Source organism: Strix aluco, chromosome 18 (genome assembly GCF_031877795.1).
Source record: "Strix aluco isolate bStrAlu1 chromosome 18, bStrAlu1.hap1, whole genome shotgun sequence".
Lineage (NCBI taxonomy): Eukaryota > Metazoa > Chordata > Aves > Strigiformes > Strigidae > Strix > Strix aluco.
The window spans coordinates 1,964,566-1,983,470 of NC_133948.1; the positions used below are offsets into that span (position 1 = coordinate 1,964,566).

General features: G+C 49.0%; 1 protein-coding gene across 8 annotated transcripts in view; it reads left to right on the forward strand.

The window, feature by feature from the left end:
* SSH1 (slingshot protein phosphatase 1) overlaps positions 1-18,905 on the forward strand; it is a 40,896-nt gene that overhangs the window by 1,952 nt on the left and 20,039 nt on the right. For 2 of the 8 annotated variants that reach the window (XM_074844554.1, XM_074844555.1), the window contains exons 2-3: positions 332-490; positions 3,144-3,184. In XM_074844554.1, coding sequence (XP_074700655.1) covers positions 332-490; positions 3,144-3,184 — 200 coding nt within the window. The other 6 variants (XM_074844558.1, XM_074844562.1, XM_074844556.1 and 3 more) reach the window with 5 other exon arrangements.

The window sequence follows — 18,905 nt, forward strand, 5'->3', positions numbered from 1 at the left end:
CTCCTGAGCCTGCAGGGACCCAGTGTTTGGACCGTGCTGTGTTCATTGAGAAACTTGGGAGACAGGGCTTGTGCTTCTCCGGGGATTTTTTTCAGAAGGGATTTTATTGGGTTCTGGTTTAGACAGTCTTAAACGAGACCTAGCGGTATAGAGATAGATAGAAACAGGTAGAAATGAGCTGTACCCCTTGCTGCAGGCAGTGGAATTTAGTCTGGATTTAACTGGTGCAGGTGGGAGAGGAGTCGAAGCAGGATGCCTCTCACCTCGCTATGTACATCTGCGTTAGGCATTGCACTGCGTAGGAGCTCTGTGTCGGTTATTATTTTTTCAGAGGGGTGACCATACGATTCTCCCTTCTCAAAAATGCTGCCACAAACTTGCTGCCTGGCGTTGTCCCTTCTGCTGCCAGCATCCATGGCTCAGGTGTACTCCGGTGCCTCCCAGAGGAAGACATCAGCTCCCGTTCTGTTTGAATGTTCATGCCCTTCTGGTATGAAATACCATAAAACTTTAAATTGTCCTTTTCCAAATTTAGCATGTTATTTTTAAAAAGTAAATTTCAATGAAAAATCCCATGAAAAAGTGCCAGCCTGCTCCCTGATCTTTTATGATCTTTCCCTGATAGGAAAATCAGGGCTCTTTGAGGCTTTTAGCCTATGTGAATAATTATTAGATTTTTTTTTTTTTGATGGAAAATTATGACCATACGTCCTTGCTAATTGTGAGTACGCTGCTGCAGCCTCTCTTAACTCATGAGCCTGAAGGAATTTATAAAATGGATGCTGCTGCCTGCAAGAGGCTTGCTGCTGTGTTCACGTAGCGTAGGAAGAGAGAGTAGTTCGTACACACCTGCAAACTTGCACACACTTGTTAGCTCCGCTGCCATCTCCCTTCCACACCACCTCCTGCTCCGCGCCGTGCCCGGGGAGGGATGGGGCTGGCGGAGGTCTGGCCCCAGCGTTGGTGTCTGTGCCGTGGTGGGATCCCACGGTGCTGGTGAGCAGCTGCGGGTCTGCGGCATCACGCCGTGGTCACCGTAAAACCTGCCAGCTTGATGGGATGCTCTGACCAAAACAAGGCAGAAGACTCAGCGTGGCAGACAACAAGGTTGTCTGGATGCTTCTGCCTTGTTTTGGTTTTACTGCACCTTTTTAATAAAAATACAGAGAGAGTTGACTTTGAAAGCAAGTCAGCTTCTGCAAAAGATGAGCCTGCAGCAGATTCAGGGGCTGGCTCTGCTGCTGAGCCTCAGCTGACAACATTCATGACTTCACAGTCATTTAAAAAGAAAAAAAGTTTTTCTCCCCCTCGTTGCTATGTGAGAGACCCAAACAAACAGCAGGGTGACCTTCCAAAGGCCAAAAGCCTGCCAGACCTTCCCAGGGCTGGGGGGGATCTGCTGGTGGGGGGCACTGGGGCTCGGGGTGTTCCCGGGGCTCTGCCTGCTGCCCCGGCCAGGCTGGCTCTGCGCTGCCACTGCACAGTGTAAACAGCCTAAAAATAGCGGTGGTATGTTTCTGGCCATCAGCTGCAGTCATTTTGGATGGCCTTTGTGTATCTCTTTCCCTCCAAATGGCTATATTTCTAATATCCGGCCTGTGCGGTTGCATTTGGGTTTTTTTTTTTCCTGGCGTTACTTGGTTCTCGCAGACTGTAAACAGAGCAGCTCCTGTGCACCCTGGCCCTCCTGAGTCTTAACTTGGGGGCTACAGAGCAGCCCAGGTCCTGCACACACATAAAACTTCAAGCTTGAACGTTTTACATGGAACTATTTGCTTATTTTTAACTTCTACAAAACCACCTGGAAACAAGCAACCCTTATGGTTGCCCTTATTTGATGTGGGTTTTAAGCAATGTTGTAAATAACAAAACGGTCCCTGAGTGTTAGCGCTGATGGAGCACAATTTCTTAAAGGTCTGTGTCCCTCCAGCTCCATTGGGCTCTGGTGTCTGGTGTGCTGCAAGTTTGAAGGTTTTCCTATGCAGGGCGATTGTAAGGTCCCTGCTTGGCTTCTTGGGTCTGAACCATCTCCCCAGTGGAACTTTGCCCTCTGAGGGGATGCTCCTGGCCCTTTCTCTTCTACTTCTGCAGGACAAAAGGAGGAAAATTATCTTTGAGGTTTGTTTTTTTTTTTTCCAGTCAGCTCAGGATGCAATTAGCCCCAACTCTGCTTTTCTTTAATATGGAGTTTTGTCCAGAAGCTAATGGAGAAGTTGAAGGAGGTGGCTGGAAGGCATGGCTAAATGAAAATGTTTCTCTCTGAAAACAGGCTTAAGTCAGCTAGCACGCTTCTGTTGTAAGGAGAGTAAATAAAGTGTGAGGGCCAGTAGTGTCACCTGAGCAGCCAAATTTGCTTCCAGGGGGACTTTCCTCCAGTGTCTGGTGGAAAAGTGGCCGTTTTAATAAGCGCCTGCCATCAGAGCAGTGTGTTTATTGGGAAGGCAGCAGATGTAGGACTTGTTGATGGCTTGGGCAACCAGGCGGGCATCGTCCTAGCCTCAGGACGCGTCTTCTGCCAGCGTCCGGGCAGAGGTGGCCTCGCTGGCCTGGCAGCAGCTCCGAGATGGTGGAGGGGTCCCACTGGTGTGTCACCGGAGGGGCAGGTCCGTGCCAGGTTGGGGTTCAGGTGCTGGAGGCTGGGGCAGTCCCAGTTGGATGGTTTTGGCCATATCCACTGGAGGGCACTTGCAGTGTCGCTGCACACCCTGAATGACAGCATGAATTTGTGCCCAGCTCTTTGTTAGCAGCCTGACACTAGGGACAGGTTCTGCCCTCACGTGTGCGCTCAGTGGGAGCGATGTGTGTGCACTCTTGGTGACGTCGAGGTTGGTGATCTTCAAACTGATCTGCTCTCTAGGACCAGCTTGCAGGATTAGGACCTAATAGCTTTAACATCCCCGTGAGCCCCTTTGTCACCCGGCACCGGGTGCTGATGGCATACGTGGCCAGGGAGTCTCATTTATCCCTGGCATCAGAAAGAAAAACCCTCTGGAAAAGAACCACCCAAAGCCTGTTATTGCAGGGATGGTTTTAAGAAGCGGGGGGATTTTTTTTAAAGTTGTAATATGGAGATTTTTTAAAAAGTTGTAATATGGAAACAACTAGCATGTAACTTTCTCTGTATCCTTCTTTTCTCCCCTCAGCTGGAGGTTGGCAGTGATGAAGAGCGTAAATTAAATGTGAGGTAAGCAGAGCTATTTGGCTCTAAACATCCTTTCCATCGTTGTTAATTGTCCGCCGTGTATCTGAGTCCTGATCCCGCACAGGACTCTGGCCTGGGGTGTGTGTGCTTGCCCGGAGGGGTTGCATGGTCTGCAGAGAGCTGAACACTGGGGATGCTCTCTCCCTTATCAGTTCAGTTCTGAGACGAGTGCTTAATGAACTTAAAACATAAAAGAGGGTTTGTGTTTGGGTTTTTTTTCCTGGTGGGAAGAAACTGGAAAATTGCTCATTAGCTCTGGGCACAGAACTCAACTGTTATCGCAGCATCTCTGTCTCTGCTGCTGCTCTCCAAGGTTGGGGCTCTGGGTCGGGAGGGGGGAACACTCCTAGGGTGGGGAGGGGAGAGCTCTGTTCATTCCCGGGTATTAACCATCAGGAATTCGACTCCTTTGATATCGGGGTTGTGTAGAGCCCCTTTTGTGCGAGAGGGAGGAAAAGGCTGAGATATCCTGCTGGAGAAGAGAAAGGCTTCTCTTGCTGACGTTGTGCAGAGATCAGAAGTGTAACGATAAAGCTGGTTTGGTGGGTCCGTGGTCTTGTGGGGCTCTGAGTAATGATGTGGATCGTTCACTCTAAACCTGTTGCAGCCAGCTCTTTACCCTCTAACCTGTTAACCGCAGTCTGAGAGATAAAGGGTAAAAACACAACAGTGGTTCAGCAGGCTTGGTCTCTTCTTGTTACTACTTCCTACTTTAATTATCCTGGTTTCAGGTAAAAGCAAAGCCACTCGTGGTGCTGCTTGAAGTTCAGTCTTGTTGTTTCCACCCCATTTTGTGCTTTGAGACCTACTGTGGCAGAGATACAAAACTGAGACACCGGTGGCAGTGGGTTTTCTGTTGCAGTCTGATGGACTGAGACAGGGACAAAGTGGAGTTACTGATTTGAAGTCTCGTTAACCTTGTGGTTTTGGGAGCAGCAAGAGATGTTAGGGTATAGACGGCTTTTACCCTGCAAGTGAAAGAGCAGAAAAGCAAAATTGCTCCTTTACAGAGTAGGACAGTGCCAGGCCTTGCTGTTTCTGTGTCCTGGGGGATTTGCCGTGGCTGCAGCCAGTCTGGGAACCGCGGTGTTCAGTGGCTGTCCTCCTTGCAAGCCCATGGGCCAGAAGTGGTGTATGTTTGGTTGCTGTGTGGTCTCCTGTGTTTAATGGCAGTCTGTAATGTCATTCGTTAGCTTATTTTCTGGAGAATGCATTTTGTATCGGGTAAAGCAAAATTCAGGATTCCTGGTTCTGCTCCCAGCTTGGCTGTGGGCTTATGGTGCAGTTCAGGGCTCAAGCAGGACCCCGCTGAAGTCATGAATAGCAACACATCCTTAACTCTTGTGCTTTTTCCCATGTTGTATTAAATAGTAACACTTAAGCAGTATGATAGTCTCTTCTTTTGTGTATTTGGTTCTTGTGCTGAAAGAGGGAATACTTCATCCCTCTTCATTACAGATTAACTCAATGACAATGTACAGATAAATCGCTGGGAGATGGTCGGTTTTGTGGCTACCTTTGGTCTGTCTGGCCTTATTGCATCCGTCACTGAGCAGAGCAACCGTGGGGGTGGGTGTAGGGAGACTGGCCTTAAAGGATGATGCTTTTCTGCTGGCCGTTGAAAAATGCAGCAGCACTGACTTCAGATCATGAGATCCCAAGAGCTTCCTCTGTCCTTCCATCCCTTGGGGCTGCTCTTCTGTATACAATTTTCAGGATAAGAATCTGGTAATTAAATCGCTAGATAGACCTCGAGAATAGGATGGCTCTTGTGCAGAGCCTTTGCTGTACTCGGGGAGGGGGTGGGGAAAGGACTGAAGAAGACGTGTGGCCCTAGTGTGGACACAGCGTAGGTGATAAATGAAGCTCCTCTCGCAGGGAGGTGGGTAGATCCTGTCCCCTTCCTGCCGACAGCTGCTCCAGATCGATTTGCTGAGACTTTATCCGGTGCCCATGGGGTGGCAGAATTGTTCAACTTCATTGCACTGCTTCTCCCAACAGCTGAGTTCAGGTCTCCTCTGAAAAAAATGAAGGAACGGGCTATGATGATATTTATGAATCTTTAAATCCTGGTCTAGCCTTGGTGGAGACTGAGGTGACAGCTGTGCTTTGTCACACGTGCCCTGGGCACAGGGGTCGGCAGTCCAGCGCCTGACTTTGCAGACCTCAAAGATCCTAACGGTTAGAAGGAGGAAGGGTTGTTGGAAACGAGACCCCGTCTTGCTGCCAGCTCAAACTGCGTTTCATCGATACAGGAGGGATGTGTTATTACACATTTATGACATAACGTATTCATCCACTTGATGAGCAGATTATTTTCATTCCAAAAAATTCCAGGATTTTCATTTGAGACAGCATAGTTGGATCTGGTTATATGAGCTATCTGATTTTTTTCTTGAAGGAACAGTTCTGTATCGTGGTTTTATAACCAGCCACGAGTCTTGCTGCTCTCTGGTCGAAGAGCACCAGACCTTCCTTATGGTTTCTGTCATTCCAAAATGCTTTTCTTTCTGTTTTCTCCCCAAAACAGCCTCTACCCTAAAATAAACCGAGGAGATGTGTTCTAGGTTCAGCTTTTCTTTCAAAGGTATTGTTGCTATCTGCGTTTTCTTAGACATGAATGTGCTTTAAAGTCTTCTCTCGCTTTCCGAACATTTTGCAGAAGCCTCGATAAGGTAACATCCACACTGTTTCCAGCAGGCAGCCAGGAGTCCGTTTTGCTCCCCAGTGAGTAAAGATTCATATCAGAAGAAAAAGTAAGAGCACAGACTCAGATCTAACAGCCCAGTCGGGCTCAGTGCAGCTGGTGCAGGCAAGAGCTTGCATGTCTGATCCTCTGTTATCCGTGTCTGCTGAAATCTTCCTTCCCAAATGCCGATCAGCCACGGGGTGTTGTGGCTTGATCCCTTTTTTCCCCTAATGATGCAGCGCACCCACAGAACCTTGAGACATCTCACCCAAATCTTAATAAAACTGCTGGCACGGTTACGCCAAGTCCATGGGAACGTGTGTTAGCTTAGAGTTAAGCACAACCTTAAGTTTTACAAGATCAGGGTTTGCTGAGTTCAGCACGAGCCTTGTGTGCGCAGTGCCTGCCACCTTATCGCAGAGCCACCTCGTGCTCTTTTAGCTCAGAACAACCTCAGAGAGGATGATATCAAGTGCGAAGGAGACCGAGAGCAGAGCTGAGCTCTCTTCAGGCAGACTGCTCTGGGAGAACAGGGTATGTGCAATTTTTCCTCCTTTTGGTGTAACCCGATTGACTTTCATCACTCACCGGCTCTCTAGCCCTAAGTCAGAGGAGATGTTTGACAAAGCGAGACGTGTTGTGAGTCTTGGCTGCTTCTCAGATGCGGTTGGCAAATGCAGCAAGATAATCACTGGTTTTAATTACAAACACAAGTAAGTTTGTTTAGCCAGTCATTCTGTAATCTTTGCCTTTATTGGCTTTCCCATGGCAATCTGAATGCGGTCAGACACAGGGCCGGGTGAGTGTTTTTGGGCACCTTCTGCAGGGAGATGGAGGCTGAACTGCTGCAGAAGGACCTAGGAGTTAGTTGTCTCCAGCCTCTGATCAAGCCTGAAGATTGTTATGGAAAGAACTGTTCTTGTTTGGCACCACTAAACCCAGTTTTAAGAGCTGGCAAGAGCAGCTCTGGGAGGTAAAAGTTTTTGGGGTTGGGCCTGCGTACATTTGCAGAGTCTTTTAATGGCAGATGCTGCTCTGGTGCTTCTTTATGTGCTGCGTGGCCACGGGGGAGTGTGAAGCAGAGACCCTGCATTCAGAGCGCTGCCTGGAGCGTCCCGTGTCCTGCTGAACAGGGAAGTGGTAGAGGAAGAAGAGGACACTGGGGGTCTTCCTCTCTTTGCTGCTGCCAACCTGTGTTACTTAATGTTCCCAAGCCCCTTTCTCCCACCTGCAGCCTGGCAGATGACTATTAGCTCATCTTCTGAAACACTCCGAGTGTTAGGTCTGTTTGGTTTCATTTGGCATTAAAACCTTTCAGCTGTAAGAGTCATACGGCTTTTGAGCTCTGAGGAGCTTACGGCTGTTTGTGATGGGTCGAAGGCACCACATCCCTCTTGCTTTCCACCTCGCTTACTCGCCTTTGTGTTTTCCTTGATTACCTGGTCAGGAACAAACATGCTCCGCCACGCTGGTTTGATAATCAGCTCTACGATTCCTTTAGTTACTGCTTTTTTTTGTTGTAGTTTAATGAGGTAAAGTAATTTTCTCTTTTGAATGTAGCGGAGTGACACTGGGCATTGGTTTGACTTGGTTTTGTGTTCACTGCAGGAATTAGTGGAGCCCTCAGGTTGATGAAATCTCCCTTTGCAGCTCAGTGATCAACAGGAGGAGTAATTGCTGCAGACAGACTCTTTACAGAGCATCATCAAGTTTAGATTGGATATTAGGACAGATTTCTGCACCAAAAGGGTTGTCAAGCACTGGGACAGGCTGCCCGGGGAAGGGGCTCAGTCACCATCCCTGCAGGTATTTAAAAGCCGTGTAGATGTGGCGCTGAGGGACGTGGTTTAGCGGTGGCCTTGGCAGTCTGGGGTTTATGGTTGGACTCGACAATCTTAAAGATCTTTTCCAACCTCATCGATTCTGTGATCATCCCAGCTGGCCCGCGCCAGAGGACTCGTTAGAAGGAGGCTGTTTGGTTAAAATCGCTGTCATAAGGCAGATTCCGCGCCGGCGCTGCGGCTGGTCTCTTCGGTCGGGAAACTCGAAGAGCAAACCCAGCTCCAGCCACTGTTCAGGCTCTTTGCTGAGCACTGAGTGCCCACCCCAGCTAGGGATGTTTATACATTATACTTTATTGTATATTATATTTTAATGCACCAAAAATTATTTATTAACACCGTGATCTTTAACTTTTTTAGGGATTTATGAGCATGTTTTGCTGGAGGCAGCGCAGAGTGGATGGCTTGTATCCGCGGGTTTGAGTGGCCGTGTTTATGGTACCGGGAAGGTGCCCGGGGCTGGGGGTACGCCGGGGCAGCTGTCTTCAGGATTTATTTGCGGGGACAGCAGCTCATTACATACTGGACAAGCCCTGCTCACTGCAGAATTTATTGTCTCCCAGTTATTTGGTGGGAGATCTTGGGGCAGAAGTTGCTGACTTTATTAACTGTTCAAAACAGGACGCTGAATCACATCCTGGCAAGGCTGCAGCATCCTGCCTTAGCGTGCTCCATACAATGGGGAGGCGAATTCACAGGCTCGTGACCCTCGGTAACTTTGTGGCCCGTAGGTGTGGCCGTGGAAGCCGATGGAGATATAATTAGGCCTTTACATTTTGTCGTGGGTTGTGTGGGGACGTTCAAAGACCATGGAGCCGAGGAAGCATGCACTTATTTGACACTTATTTAAGATCTGGCCTCTCCAGGAAACTGTTGCTGACTTGAAGTTGAGCAACGTGAGTTTACTTGGATGTAAGTAGAGGAACAGCAGGAGGCCTGCCAGTTTGAAGATGTGGTGATCCCTTTTCAGGGACCTTTTCAGAACTGTATATAAATCTCCTTTATATTTTTTTTTCTTTTTTTTTTCCATGAAACCTTAGCAGTTTGGCAAAAAACAAAACAACTGGCCCTGTTATCAAAGGTACTGGCTTTGCGCTGAACATTTTTTCTTTCTCTAAAAGGCCAGTGTGGTTACTGTTTATTTAGGTGTTAGAGCTGGGTCAGAAAAATATTTGGGTTCCAAATGCCTCTTGATTTTAAATACCTTAATCTTTGATAATCGGTTGCCAAGATCTGTGAGTCAAGGATTTCTCATACAAATCAGAGCCGTGGTCTGCCTGAGAAGTGCTCTTGAGATGTTTTCGAAGAATGTAGAATGGACAGAACACCTTCGCAGGCATGGCTTTACTTTTAATGAAGAGAGTGTTGAGGTTTTTATTTCCCGAACATTTACGCATCCCTCTGCAGCATTGGAATCCCTGATGCAGGAGCACTCTGCTGCTACACAAAATACCAGAAAGCAAAATAAGCCCAGCCTTGAATGGACGAGAATGCAAACTGCGTCTGTTAGTTGTTTAGGTTTATCCAGGATCAGAAGGACTCTTCTTTGCAGAGCCTTACCTGTGTTTCTTGAAGAAATCCTTACCGCAAGAATTTCTAGTGAAGGCAGCTGCTGGGGGATCTGTGGCGGTGTGCTGCTGGCGGCTGGGCAGAAAACCTCTGGGGCTTAGCATCGGGGGCCAAGGCATCCAGAAATGCAGGGAATGAGACAAACTGTCCCTTTCAGGTTTTCCAGAGAGCTGCCAGGTTGGTTGTTTGCCCTGTCTGCCATCCAAACGGTCACATCCAACACTCGCATCCCTGCAGAGAGGGCTGCCTGTGGGGCTGCTCACAGCCTGCCGGCCTGTGGGCATCTCCCTCCCAGCCCTGTAAAACTGCTTGGACTACACATCTGCTTTGCTCTACAGCACCAATTCTGCTTCTAAAAGATGGGTTTGGAGTGGACGGGAAAAAGAAGGATGATCCCGAGGTTTTTACCAACACTTTTCTGTCTCGAGGTAGCTTTGCCCCTGGCTGACAGTCTCCGAATTTCTGGGGTGCTGGCTGCATACCCTTGGTGGAGCTGGGAAGGCAGGCTGAGGTCTAGCTAAACACTAGAGGGGATGTCAGGGCTGAGCTAGAACTTTTCTCATTCTGCTCTTACCCTGCATGATCTGTCCAGATTTATTTTATTTTATTTTTACGCCTTACCAATGTGTCAAGTACTCTCTGGTCTCTGCTGCCTTTTTTGGAGTCATTCTAAAACCCAGCAGCTAAGCTCTTTTTTGGGTTGCTGTGCCACCTCTGCCTGTAGGGTTCTCTCTCAGTCGTGCTTCCTACGCTGTTGTCCGTGTCCTGGCTGACCTTCGTGCATGCCACTTGGAAGCTGCTTTCTTAATCCTTCAAACTATTATTCACCTTCCTTTTCTTTTCCAGTGGCGCCGTTGGAGAGTTTCCACTTGTTTCTCTGGTCTGTCTCTGGGAGACACCGCTGAGTGGGTGAAGTGGGGTGACTTAATAAGATAGTTTAAAGGATTAAAACAATGAGTTGACAGGAGGAATGCAGGAGGATCGGCCCGATGTGCCGACAGCTCGGCTGGGGAGGAGGACGGAAGCAGGGCCGGCTCCTGCCCGGGAGCACAGATGAGAGGCTCAGCCTTTGATGTGCCCTCCACGGCAGGAGCCTGGGGGCCAGCATCATCCCACCTCTCCTTTAGCTTGGACCACGGCTGCGGGACACCTCCCCGGCACTCCCAGGCTTGTGGTCTGTCCTCCTCCGTACCTGCCGTCATGGAACAGCTATGGCAATAACATGGCAACAACAACATCCAAAAAAAGTGACTTGTAGGAAAACACAGGGTGTCTTTTGAGTCTTTTAGTGTGGGGGAAGAAGGGAGCCAGTGTTCTGGGAATAGCTGGCTTCCCTCAGACTGCCAGGATGCTGCATGGCAGAGGGTGCACTAGGTTGGAAACCCACGTTGTTGCTAATGCTGGGACCTCTGTATATGCCTCTCGCGCTTCCCTGTGCCGGCTGCTGCTTTCCCCAACCTTGGCTTTTGAGTCTCCGAGTCCAGGCAAGCGTGAGCTGCTCCGTGTAGCTGTAGGGAGAAGCACTGCTCAGCCCTCACCGCAGGGCACACGCTGGGGACGCGGATGCTGGGAGTCTGTAGGGTTAATACTCCTAAGAGTGAGAGAAATGTTTCTTTATAGCAGTTAAATGAGCAGTTAAATGGTACAGGCTGAGGTTCAGAGAGGATCTGGCCCTGGCCTCCTGAGACAGCAGCTATCACAAAAATGACATCACTTTTCAGTGGGAATCTCAGAAATGCTCGTTGCGATTCAAAAGGTTAGTTCCAAGCACATCGCATAGCTGGATGACGCTGTGATCAGCCTCGTGCCTTTTTGAACTCTGCGATTAATGGGATCAGCAAAAAGGATTTCTTTTCCTTGTGAAACAATTTCTTATTTTATTTGGCTTTTCACTATCCAAGTACTAGGGATTCCTAGAATTTTCTCTTTCCTGGCCATTTGGGAGCTGTTCTGCTAACTTACGTTGCGCAAGTCTGCTGGAACAGGGAATAATCCTGCTAATTTGTTTGCTTCCCTCTTCCTGCCCTTTCTCTTGGACCGTTTATCCGAGCTGCTCCTGCGTTGCTTGCAGGCACAGCCCGGGTCGTGCTCTGCCCTGGGAGCTGGGCACTGCCCCAGTGTGGGGTACGCACGGCTGACCCGCTTCGGCTCCGTGCGGAGCTGGGGCCGTCGCTGCTCGAGCCCGAGGCATCGCTCACCCAGTGCGCAGGAGCTGCTGGAGGCACATCATCAGCAGTCTATTTATGTTAGGAAATTAGCTTTTGTGGGCTTCATGATTGATTTAGGTTTTTTTTTTCTTATTACTCTTTGTGCTCGAGGAGCGTTTGTATCTGGTGCTGTGAATGGCCTGCAGTGTCTCAAACCCTTCTTAGCATTCTTGCGCTGGGGATGTGGCCCACGCCTTTCAGCTGAACAATACATGTTCAGACTCCCCTTTTGTTGCTGCGCTGCTAAAAACACGAGAGCGAAGCCTGACGGGTCTTCCTGCCTGCCTGACCGTCTCGCTTCTCCTTTGAAATAGCTGGGGAGATGTTTGCCGCTGTGGAGAGGCGTTACAAGACACCCCCCCTCGGTGGGGGCTGTTGCCTGACCTCCTTGCAAGGAACTTGCGTTGTGTGATGGTGCCTCGGCTGCACCTGAGGAAGGGGAGATGTTCTCTGTGGGTCTGAAGAAATGTCAGAGCTTGCTGTGATTGGAGAAGAGGAGGCTCTGGGGAGACCTGAGAGTGGCCTCCCAGGACTGAAAGGGGCTACAGGAAAGGAAGGAGGGACTCCTGATCAGGGGGGTAGGGATAGGACGAGGGCTAACGGTTTTAAACTGACAGAGGGGAGATTTAGATGAGATCTAAGGAAGAAATTCTTCCCTGTGAGGGTGGGGAGGCCCTGGCACAGGTTGCCCAGAGAAGCTGTGGCTGCCCCCTCCCTGGAAGGGTTCAAGGCCAGGTTGGACGGGGCTTTGGGCAACCTGGGCTAGTGGAAGGTGTCCCTGCCCGGGGCAGGGGGGTTGGAACGAGATGGTCTTTAATGTCCCTTCCAACCCAAACCAGTCTGTGATTCTTTGTGGTTCACAACTTCTGTTTTGGGTTTCTTCTTGAGGTGACTTGTTTTCAGCTCAGGAAGTCTGAGAAGTCATGAGTTTCTATAGCCCATCAAAGCTGCACCCTATTTTTTTGTAATAAAATAATATTTCAGAAGACAAACATTTCCAAAAGTTGCCCTACAGAGAGCTGCCTCCGCCCGAGATGCATCACAGAGATTTCGGCAGAGGTAGAGCACCGCAGTCCGAGCGATGCTGGCAGCTCTCTCCGGCTTTAGCGAGTGTATTGGGCACCTGCAGTTCTGATCACGGGTCAGTTTATCAGCACATCACAAAGTCAACGCGTGTTTGCAATAGTACTTTGTTTTAAAACAACATGTAATGTGTTGAAGCTGGGTCTTTCGTGGTCCTGCTGCATGGGGAGCGCCCTGCTGGCCCCTCTGTGTGGCGATAAACCCTGCGTAGCGTGAAGTGGGGATGGTTGTGGCGATACTCTCAGCCATATTTGTAAAGGTGATGCCTTTGTTTCATTTAATCTTTCTGTGGCACTGGACTCTGTGTGACTGGTGTGTGACACAGAGCAAAGGCCACTTGCAAACACTAAGTACTTTTTTTAAAAGCATGAGAAACAACCTGCTGCTGCTTTTAAAAGCTCCCATTTCTGTTTCTCAGGTTGTACAGTAGCATGTGAGCGAGTAGCTTTGAAGTTCATTTTTCCCTGGCGCTGTTTTGTGTCGCCCAGACCCCTTCTGAAGGCCCCTGTCTCGGTCAGGAAGCGTTATCTGATGTGCCTCCTATCAAGCCAAAGCAAGCAGTCGGTGTGCTTTAATTGTCACTTGGCTTGGGAAGCAGAGGCCGTGCAGCTGCTGCCTTGTCTTCCTGCTATTTCTCTCCCCGCATCTTCCTTTCTATTTGATGTGCTCATTTCCAGTTTAGTTTATGTTGCTATTTCGGTCCAGCTGCGTGACGGCCCTTTGGCTCGCTGCAGCGGTGCCCTGGCTTCAAATCCACCCTCTGGCCCGGCGAGGGCCCGGCTGGGCTGCGGGAGCACCCGAGGGGACTGGCTGGGTCCCCGAGCTGCAGCACCGCGGCAGAGGGGTGCGCTGGGACGCCCCTCTCCAGGGCTGCGTTTCGTGTTCTTAATTGCCTGGAGGTGGCTGGGCTTTTCCCAGACTGAGCAGAAAACAGGGCGGGGGGTGAAGAAAAGTGGGGGGGGGGAAAAAATCAGTTCTCTTCCTCCTTATCAAGTGGGCCGTGGAAAAGGGAAGTGTGTTTAATTTTGTGGCGCTTGGGAGGCCTGTTTTTTCCTCACCTTATCAGTTTGGAAACATTTTGAGCAGAAGATTCCATAAAACCCAAGGAGCCGGGAGGCACTACCATGTTTGTGCCTTTTTAAAATTGCAACCAATTTTGAAAGAAGCAAATACTGGTTTTTTGTTGTTTTTTTGGGGGTTTTTTTGACCTAAAACACAGACCTGGCTCCAGGAGGGCAGCCCCTCTGGGCACGGGGAGAGGTCTGCATGCGGCGGGTAGGAAGGGCAGGACAAGCGTGCCGGCTCCTAACCGTGGCGTTGATGGATGCCGGGTGAGGGGGTGTTCCTGCTCCGGCACGTCTGGGCTGTCAGATGAGCCCAGAGGCCATCGCTGTCCCCTGAGCGCTCCGGCTCAGCCCTGATGGATAGATGACCTTCTCTGCCCCCGCGCCACGCGTTCGTTTTGTTCCATTAGTGAGGGGGAAATTAAGAAATTTAATTTGACAGAGATTTAGTGCCTGGAGAGCGTGATGGTAGCCCTGTGCCTGGGCAAGGGTTCATTGCAGGGCTTTTCTGGCACATGGAGCTCAGCGCCCGAGCTGCACAAGCACCTGACAGTCAGCAGTGAGAGAGTTGCTCGAGGTGAAAGGTTAAATAGAAACAGAGAAAGCTTCAGGTGGGGGTAGATAATCTTGAAAGGACATTTGGAATATTGTATCTTTGGGAGAGGCAGGTATAACTTCAGTGTAGAGGCCAGCTCCAAACGTTAGCTGAAGCAAGCTTTGAGACCCATCAGGTGCACGTGCCTCGGTTCTCGGGCGGTGCTGGGGACAGCCTGTGCGAGGAGCAGCTCCCCTCTGCCCCCTGAGCTCCCTGCCCTCCGTCCTGCCTCTGGCTGGGGCGCGGGGCTCTCGCATCCCCGAGGACAGTGCGGAGCGAAGCGGGGCAGAGTGGCAGTCTGCTCTTGTTCCCTACTAAAATGTGCTCTAAGGGTAGAGCTGTAAGCAAGCAGATCTGAACGGCACTCGCACAAAATGGGCCTGTCGGTTGTGATCCGCGTCAAACGCAAAGATAACAAGTTCATTAACAGCTCCAGAAATACCCAGGGTGGTTGCGGGTGTGGTGATAAGCCAGGCCCCTTGGGCATCCCGTGCACCAAGCGGTCCCGCAGCAGTTCTGGGAGCAGCAGGGATACCTGGACAGACACAAACTCTGATGTTTCTGTGTTTTGCCTCTTTTAGCCAGGTACTATTTTTTAATTCTTAGACTAGCAAGAGACTGCTGAATCAACCTCAGGCTTGGCTGTGTCTTCCCAGGGAAAGTGGTTTTCTCTCTACTGACTTCTGTGTATGGATATTTATTTTGAGATGAGTTATGTAGCTATAAGATATATTAATAGAGTGTTTTCTTGCATCCTGCAAGATGATTACGTCTTATGTGAGATTTCCCATTAAAACAGGGAATTCAAATAACCAGGGTTTCTTCCTGGGACACACCACAGCCTGAGCCACAATGGCAAAGCAAACTGCTTAGGGAAAACTGTTCTGTGACCGGCAGCTGGCTTCCAGCTCACTCTGTCTGTCCAGCAACGCGAGCAGCTCTGTCTCTTGTCCCAAAACCCAGTATTTTCAACAGATTGCTTATTGGCATTTGTGGACCCCGGGGGGCAGCATTTTGTAATGATTAAAAGGCAATGCCTATTGTGTTCTTAAGCAACTCGAAATGTAATTGATGTGTGTTGCAGCCACGCTCTTCTGGAGCTTTCCCAAAGGGGAAGAAATATTTCCTTTTCAAGTTGAGCAGCGCGGAGCCAACGGATGGAGCAAGGGACAGTGAAGCAAGAGACGCTCCTCGCCAGCCCCTGGGTGCCACCCCTCTGGGCCCCAGCTTTAGGGACAGCAAAGCACCGTAGCTGTCTGCACCCTCCTGCTGCCACTCTTGGCATTTCCCAGATGCTTGTAAGCAGAGGTTTTCACCTCCCTTAGGGGGTTAATGCCATCAGTTTGGTAAGCAGAGGTCACGGAGTGGAAGGAGGATGGGGGCTTCAGCTGTACGGGAGCACCAGGGTCCTGGGCTGTGACAAAACTCGTGGGCTCTGCGTTTATTTGAGAGCCTGAAGTGAAGTGGCTGCGCTGGGCAGGATTCCTGGAAGGGCATCCAGGGAACGGGTGGTTTCTGTTGTGCGTGCCAGTCGGGCCGGGTGAAAATTGAACAGAAAGCTGCTTCTCCCCCTGCTTAGTACTGGTGAAACACGAGCAGGGCATTCTGGTTTAAGCCTAGAGAAAGGATTAGGGGTCTGCAAGGAACAAGTCTTCGGTGGATTTGATTATAGCCAGCCACTAACAAATAAATACCAAGCCACCTGAAGGACTCTCTTGTTCAGTGGCAGCTCAGTAACTCACGACTCTGAAAATCAAACTGTGGTAGCTGTACAGTAAGCGAAGAAGCATTTTAATTTGACAGCTAATGCCTATGTCATAACTATGTTACAGTGGTGACATGCGGAGTTTTAATTACAAAGAAACAAACAGGCATTAGTTGATACGATGCTTTTTATCTAGTCCTGTCCCAGGGAACATGGACTTTCTACAGCCACGGGCTGCTCCGCGCTGGGGTTGCTGATAGGCGCTGCCTTGCCTTCAGAGCATGCGGGAGGAAGCAAACAAACAAACAAGTCTGGAGGAGGGAGATGATTAGACGAGCCTCAGCTGGTTTTTCCCCCTCCTGAATGGCCCTCTTTCATCAGGATATGTTAGGACAAGTGCTTTTTCAAGCCAGGATATCAGTGGAAGACAAAGTGTTCTGTAAAAGTCATCCAGTTCCTGGGTAGCATCAACAGACGCGATTTCTCTGCTCCGCACAGAATATACGGTCAACCTTTTCTTTTCCTTCTTTTCTTTTTGTTTTTAAATGGGTTTAGAAGCAAAAGGATGTGAGTTTTACAGCTAGTTATGAATCTTTTCGAATTTACTGACTTCTGTCTGACGCTTGGGCCAGCACAATGCTTCTGCTGTTCAAAGAAAACCAGTCCAAATTAGTATGTATAAGCCACTCGTTTTTATGCTGCTAACAAATGCTGCTTACTAGGGCATTTATCACTGCTGCTGAGGGTCAAAAGTTGGGGATGTTCTTTAATGATAGGATTTTTCTGTTCTTTAGGAGATTTTTTTATAAAGGCTGGAGTTTTAGTTGTTTACTGGAACTGCAAGATTTAAAAGGGCTTTTTAAAACTGGGTTGGGATATCGTGCCTTGCCTTTTTCTCACTTGTATTTTGGTGGCTGTCTTTTAGAGCAGTTTTATGAAGCAACTGAGAGCAAAGAGTGTTCCTAGAGCGGAGATAAGGGACGGTGTTGGGTAATGTTGCTGTTTCAGTATGGTGTAAAATAGGAGCTTTCTCAGAGGGGCTTGGATGCGTTACCTCTGTACGGCACCGTGCTGGCCGTATGGAAACGGGATCTTACGTGGAAATGGGTGAGCACGGGTAGTGCTGGGGAGGCACAGCCAGTCTGAGTCACGGCAAGCTGCGCTTCGTAAGGTTAGGGCGCAGTTTAGGGAACAAACATTTAAATTAAAAACGAAATCTTGCTCTCAACAGGTTCTTTGGCTTTGCTTTCCGGTTCATTTCCATGCAGATGGGTACACGGTGACAGAAATGTTGCGATGTGGGTTGTCCTTTTCCTGCAATCGCTTTCTGCTCCTGCAGTGCAGATTTCTTATTTGCCTGCAACTGGGAATATTCTGCTTTTTTGTAAAAGATTTCCTGACTGCAAGAGAGGAGAACATCAGGCGAGATGAGCTGTCAGAGCAGGAGTTGCAGATGCCTTTGGGAAGGAGCTCTGTCTCTTCCAAGGTTCTCCCTGCTGTAGAAATCCCAGTCAGTACTTTATTAGGGGTAGAAGAATATCCTTTGGGATATTTTTTCACTTTCCCAAAGAAATATTTCCCAAAATTCTTGGGCCAGGAGTACTGTGAATTATCTCCTCGTGCGTTACCTAACCATTCCCTTCCTCTTGCTGAAAAAGCCAGTATGTAGCTGAATATCCTATACATGGTGTTGGCGTCACTGCTTTTGTGTAACTCCTGGCCTTTTTTAACGCTTTCCTGTGAGATCTGGTGTGTGAAGGAAACAAGACTCTTCCTGACTTATGGAATGAACCGAATTCCCATTTGCAGCAGTTCTTGCATTAGCGTGTGTGCCAGGCGGAGCGGAGCCGGCGTTTCGGATCACAAGCGAACTCTGCGCGGCTCCTGCTCTGACACAACTTGCTAGAAGCGAGTGGTGGTGAGTGCTAGAATACTGTGGGGGTGTAAATGGAGAAAAGCTTGTTTTAATTAGAGTGCAGTTGTCCTGCTGGCATTTTATTGATCTATGACTTGTGGAGCCTGGAACTTCGGCGAAAACTTTAGTTCACTTAAAAGCAGCTGAGATCTCCAATTTAAACCTGATCCAGATTTTTCTGGGAATTTTGCACCTTGAAGATTCAGTTGAAAAATGAGAAAGCTTTGACTGGGAACTTTGGCTGTGTTCTCAGAGAAGGGAAAAGCTGAACTTGCAGCAAAAGCTGAAAAGACATGAAATTTATGTCTGTCTGCACAAAAACACAACGGTAGAACGGAGCATTAGTGCTCGCTTCTGCCCAAAGGCAAAGACCCCGGATAAAGTACAGAACAGACGAATGCTGGGAGTAGTAACTCCTGTGGGATCATTTTCTGTAGCATAAGTAACTCCCGTGTAGCACAATCTCGTAATGGAGCATTTATACTTAGTAGATAGCAGACAGTAATTAATGATGATCTATGTTTGGAAGCGTAGGGCGGCAGAAAATTGGGCTTTGTAACAAGGAATGTCTCTTGTGATGTTTTGCGCGGTGTAGGAAATGCAGTGTAAGCAGTTACTGTGGCCAACTAAAAGGTAGCTTAGTAGATGTTGATTTTCAGCCTTGTGGGAAATGCGAACTTTACCGCTTATGTCCAAGTCTATTTCTAAAACGCTCCTGAGCGCGTTATGGTACTGTGTAATTAGGCTTGTGCTGGTGCTTACTGTAACTACTGATTTTGTTCAGCCTTCTCTCTAGTTACGTTCTGGGGCCTCTGTGTCATTCGACTCTGTGGAAATATCGTTACGTATTTGCACATACTGCGACCTGCCTTCTTATCAGCAGTGTTTTCCAGGACGGCTGTATCTAGCCAGAGCAAAGCCAAATCTATGCTATTGTGTCAGTTGTTTTTTCCCCCGAGGTTTCAGTGCAGTTTCCTTTCTCTTGTGATGTGCAGGTTTCATCTGCCCTCCCTTCCTCTTTAAATCTACAGACAG